This window comes from Calidris pugnax, unplaced genomic scaffold (genome assembly GCF_001431845.1).
Source record: "Calidris pugnax isolate Ruff unplaced genomic scaffold, ASM143184v1 scaffold655, whole genome shotgun sequence".
Lineage (NCBI taxonomy): Eukaryota > Metazoa > Chordata > Aves > Charadriiformes > Scolopacidae > Calidris > Calidris pugnax.
The window spans coordinates 22,093-27,070 of NW_015091391.1; the positions used below are offsets into that span (position 1 = coordinate 22,093).

The following is a 4,978-nucleotide window of genomic DNA, read 5'->3' on the forward strand; positions in this document are numbered from 1 at the left end:
ACACCGCTCCCCTTTCCTGTCCCTTTGGTGGGATTGGGACAAAACCCAGCCCCTGGTTTCTTTCCCAAGGGAAAGTTGATAGTTTTGGGGGCTGGGTTTTTGTCCTGTGCTTTAGGGAAGAAGTTTGAGTTGAGCCTCCCAGATCACCATGAACCATGGGAAGACTCTCTCCCCTTGGAAAGATGCCAGTGGAAAAGCAAAGATCCGTTCTTTGCTCTCGGCACCAAAAAAACAGCACCCTCCCTTTCTCATGGTCCAAGCAGATTCGTATCAGCTTCAGGACACTGCGTAGAGTCAAGGGGGTGAAAGCAGGAGAGGTCAGAGCCTCGTAGCCATTTTGGTAATGACCCAGAGTCCATAGCCCCTCACTGTGCTTTGGCCACAGCCAACGGTCCCTTGGAACCGACTCCTTGGCCACCCCGATGGCCCATGCACATTCTCTATGGAACTCCACGTTCCAGCGGTGTCACCCTGATGTGAAGCCCCTTGAGCCCAGCACACAGGGATGGACTGTGAACCTCCCTGGGTTGAAGTGTAAGTGCTGCTGATGCAATTCCCACCACACGAGCTTGCAGTCTTCCAAGAGATAAAGCCCGGCATTGGCTGTCTCTGGGTCCAGCGTCATCTGTGCTGGAGGTGAAGAGAGAGAGTCAGACTCATAGCAGCAGATTTGGGAGGAAACAGGGATTTTTTTTCTCTCCCTTCCCGTCCCTCTGATCCAGTTGGGACCCCTCCAGGCATCACCTGGTGGTAGGACGAGGGTGGGAGAAGGGAGGAAGGAGGCAGCAGAGCACTGTAGGTCAATCTTTGGGGGCAGCAGAGCTTCTTTTACCATATTTTTGATTTCATACAATGGCTTGGTTTGGCACACTTTCGGTTCACTTACTTGTCAAAGGACCTTCGAACTCCAAGAAATCTAGAGGGAAAAGAGAAAACTGTGAGAGGCAGGAAGATCAGTTGGGTCAGATTGTGGGTTTCTGCAAAAGTCCCGAGAGTCAGGAACAGGCTTGGGGGAAGGTCAAGAAACTTGAGGAGGCAGAGGAGAAGAGGAGGAGGACAGGCAGGGAACATCACACCAACACTCACTGCTCATTCTCTGTCTCCTTGTGGGAGCTTGAAAGAAATAACCCCTCATTCAGCACCCAGGATGCCTTTCTTTCCCCTGGCTTCACTCCATCCCTCCCCACCAAGAAGCACGATGGCATTGCCCTTTCTGGACCTGTCCTCGGTACCTGGAACTTTCTCCAGAAGTTCCTTGATGTCTGGGTTCTTCTTGGTGAAGTCAGAGAATTTCTTCTCCAGCTGCGGGGAAATCTGGAGTGAGTGGGAGAGCGTTTCCCTCTGGCCCCTGGAAGGGAAGAGGGGATGGATTTACACCTGGTTGGAGTTTGCTGCTCCGTGTTTTCTCAGCACTCCCTGCTCCTGCCTCCTGCCAGCCTGTGTCCATATTCATCATTAATTCAGGAGAGAGAGGCAGAGCCCTCCTTCCAACCCCCTGTGGCTTTGGTCAGGTCCAAGGGCTGTACCGCAGAAGAGCCAACCCGTCCCCAAGTACTTTCTCCCCGTGTCCTGCCACAGAGCTGCTCTGTGGTGGTGACATGGTGACAGGAGAAGGACGACAGACCTGCTCAAGGTGGTTCCAATGTCCTGGAGGAGAGAGAAGAAAACACTCAGTGAGATGGAACACCTCCCCTTGGAGTACCGGGGTCCCACTCTGAGGAAGTCCCTCTTGGAGCAGGTTGGGGGAGACAAGTGAGGGCTGGAGACCAAGCTCAAGGTGGGCCTTCCCAGCCAGGTTGGAAAGCCTGGGCTCTCACCTTCAGGAGCTGCCAGTCTGGCTGCTGGAACGTCCTCTCCATCTCCCCAATCAGCGTGCCCAGCCTCCTTGTCTCCTCCAAAAGCCTCTGGAGGATTTCTTCATGGGTTTTCCTTATCTCTGTGTCCAGCTGCTCCAGCTGGGCCAGAAGAGAGGACTCCTCCTTGTCCAGGAACTCATGCATCTTCCTATATGTCCTCACAACCTTCTGCTTTGCAGCTTCTGTCCGTTCCTGCCAAGGGCAAGACCAAGTGGGGAAAGGGGAGCAGAGAGCAGGAGAAGAGCCTCAAGGGTCAAGGGTGGGCCATGCCTTCGTGGGAGCCACCAAGAAGAGGCATTTGGGGAAGATACAAACCCCCTCTCCCTTCCCCACATTCCTTCAGCATCACCCAACCCTTGGCAAGCGGAGCAGGAGATGTTCCTCCTTTCTTCCCCCACCCTCTGCCCAGGAAAACTGATGGGCACCTACAGTGTGGTCCTTGAGTCTGTCTTCTCTGTCCTTCATGGAAGATTGAATTGCCTTGTGCTCTGATTTCAGATGGTGCAGTTGGGTCTGAATTTGTATCTAAAAAGAAAGAAAGACGTTCCTTGTGGAATGGTCTTTTTTCAGTAGTGCCCAGTGACAGGATGTCCTGGTTTGAGGTAGAACATAACTGGTTTTCTGTTCAGTAGTTTTACTTCTCTAGCTGGGCCTCTTTTAACTGACTGAACTCTGAAATTGACAGCATATTGTTCAGAAACTGTTCACTCTCATAGTGCTAAGACCTGATTATACCAATTAATGGTGTGCAGAGAGGCCCCTGCTTATACTTATTGCTATAGCAACCAAGGTCAGGCAAATTTGTTATTTGCCCCGTTGGAGGGTCGGAAGCGGAAAAGCGTAGAGGGGTCCCACCTGTGGGGAGGAGGGGACAGGAGAGGTGACCCAAACCTGACCAGCAGGGTATTCCATCCCCTCCACATCATCTTCAGAATAAAAGCTGAGGGATCAAAGGGTCAGCTCTCTTCCTTCAATGGCCGACGTCCAAGGAGGACCCTGTCTGTTCGTCTGCCTTTGATCCCGATCCGAGCGTTCCTGACTCCAGATCCGGAATCGGGCTCCTGTCCATCACTGAGTCCAGCCTGGGACTCTCCCCTGCGCCTGCTGGTGACATGATTGTCATCCTGGGAGCTTGATACAGTTTTGTATATACTGTATACATTTTTATTTTATTTTGCTTTTTTTTCTTTTCTTTTTTTTTTCTTATTTCATTATTTATTTTTATTTTCATTAAAGTAGTTTAATCTTTTTCTAAACTCATCTTTTTTTTTTATCCCCCTCTTCCTCTCCTCTCTTTTCCTTAGCAGGGGGAGGGAGGGGGCCATCTGTCATTCTGGTTGGTCAATTCGGTCAAAACCACGACAGTGGAATATTAAAAATAAAATTAAAAGGGAAATAATGAAATAAATACAATCTGTACAAAACCATATCAAGCTCCCAGGATGACATCACTGGCATGGAATTGGGGAAGTCCCAGACTGGACTTAGTGATGGGTGGGGTCTGGATTCCAGCTCTGGGGTCAGGAAGACATGGATCACATCAAAGGTAAATGACCAGACAAGGTCCTCCTTGGATGTTGGCCATTGGAGAAAAAGCTGACTCTTTGATCCCTCAGCTTTTATAGTGAACGTGGATGGGATGGAGCACCCCCTGGGTCAGTTTGGGGCCCCCCCATTCTGTCCCCCCCTTCCCCGGCTGAGGCTGAGCTGAGAAGTGGAAATACTAAATGGAAAGTTGGTTCTGTTTTACCTCAGACTGGGACAGGGGCTCACCCTGGTTCCCCTCCCTACATCTGGGTATGACCCCAGGGACCCCCCTGGAGCTGGGTATGACCCCCCCCGGTATCTACTCCTATGGGAGCTATGGAAACATTCCCACCCTGCACCAGCCTGCACTCCTTATTTTGGGCATGGGCTCCCCATGCATAAGGTGGGACCGTGGGGACAGCAAGGGACATGTCCTCCCCAGGGATGGGAGGTCCCCAAGGTGACAGGGCACAGCTGGGGTGTCCCCACACTTCAAGGCCCCCCCAGATCCCATCTTGTCCCTGGCTCCCCACAAGCTCCTGGCTGTTGTAGGGTGCAATGACACTGCTGGGCTCCTCCGCCATGTCCAAAAATCTCAACCGAGCTCTCCATTCTACATGATCCCCTGCCCCCCAAAACCCTAAGATCCTTCATGTTCATTCTTTTTCTCCCTCTTTTTTTTTGGTTCCTGGGTCCGATGGGCTGCTGAGTTTTCTCCTGAATAGACAAATGTCCTGAAACAGCAATAAAAACCTGAGCTCACTACGTAGGAAGTGGACCCTTAAATTCTGGACCCTGAACCCTGGAACCGGGCAAAGGTTGGAAATGTTGGGTGTAGCTCCCACACCTTGGGTGAGTGAATTTCTTTTCCAAAGGGGATTTAGAATATTTAAATAATTTAAAGTCTTAGGAAGAGATTCAGAGTAAATCCTGGGGAGGGCAGTGGGGCAGAGCAGGGGCTGCACTGGGAGCAGCACATGGTCCCAGTCTTGCCCTTTACCAAGGGTTCCTTCCGACGTCAGGGTGCAGGTGGTTTGGTGGGATTTCTGGAGCAGCAATGGGGGCAGGTGCAGCCGTTCTTCCCCATCCCCTCTGTGGCGGCTGTAACCCCCCCCTTGCCCTCCCTCTGCCTCCCTTCCCACCCTCTTCTCCAGCTCCGGCCACAGATGGGGTTCCCCACGAGCCCATGGGGCTTCCTCAGACATTTCCTGACTCTCCACCTCCTCCAGCTGGGATCAGGTAGGGATCCTACAGGGCTGGGAGGGCTGAGCGTGCTCCGGGTGGCCGATGTGGGGCAGGGGAGGTGCTGTGGGGCAGGAGGAACTGAGCCCAGAGCTCAGCCATGCATTGCTTTCACATTCCCTTGGTCTTGTGATGCCACACGTCCATTGCTCTGGGACACGTTCAGTCCTGCCCTGCGGTGCTCTCCTAAAGCCTTTGTCCTTTCTGCTCGGGCTGGCTGGGGTGGGGGTCCGTTCTGGGTCTGGCAGGGATAGGGTTAATTCTGCCCAGGACCTAGCAGGGACACAGGTATTTCATCCCATGTGGGCTATGCCCAAGGGGTAGCCGGGGAAGGGGGAGGGACAGGAAGTAGA

At 52.6% G+C, this 4,978-nt stretch overlaps 2 protein-coding genes across 2 annotated transcripts in view; one reads left to right on the forward strand and one right to left on the reverse strand.

Annotated features, from left to right (window-relative positions):
* Window positions 1-466: 466 nt before the first annotated feature.
* On the reverse strand, window positions 467-3,967 carry LOC106899517 (tripartite motif-containing protein 15-like). Its single transcript, XM_014961386.1, has 6 exons — window positions 3,917-3,967; window positions 1,818-2,048; window positions 1,625-1,647; window positions 1,233-1,348; window positions 887-916; window positions 467-630 (listed from the first exon to the last, which is right to left on the reverse strand). The coding sequence occupies exons 1-6, from the start codon at window positions 3,965-3,967 to the stop codon at window positions 467-469; spliced, it is 615 nt and encodes a 204-aa protein (XP_014816872.1).
* Window positions 3,968-4,549: 582 nt separating this feature from the next.
* Window positions 4,550-4,978, forward strand: part of LOC106899518 (butyrophilin subfamily 3 member A2-like) — a 17,633-nt gene continuing 17,204 nt past the window's right edge. The window contains exon 1 of the mRNA XM_014961387.1: window positions 4,550-4,622. Coding sequence (XP_014816873.1) covers window positions 4,550-4,622 — 73 coding nt within the window. The remainder of the gene's footprint in view (window positions 4,623-4,978) is intronic.

Coding starts and splice junctions, on each gene's coding strand:
- LOC106899517 (XM_014961386.1), bottom strand. CDS start 3,967: ATGGCGGAGGAGCCCAGCAGTGTCATTGCACCCTACAACAGCCAGGAG. Junction 1,648..1,817: donor CAGACTGGCAGCTCCTGAAG/GTGAGAGCCCAG, acceptor TCTCTCCTCCAG/GACATTGGAACCACCTTGAG. Junction 631..886: donor GTTCGAAGGTCCTTTGACAA/GTAAGTGAACCG, acceptor CTTCACCTCCAG/CACAGATGACGCTGGACCCA.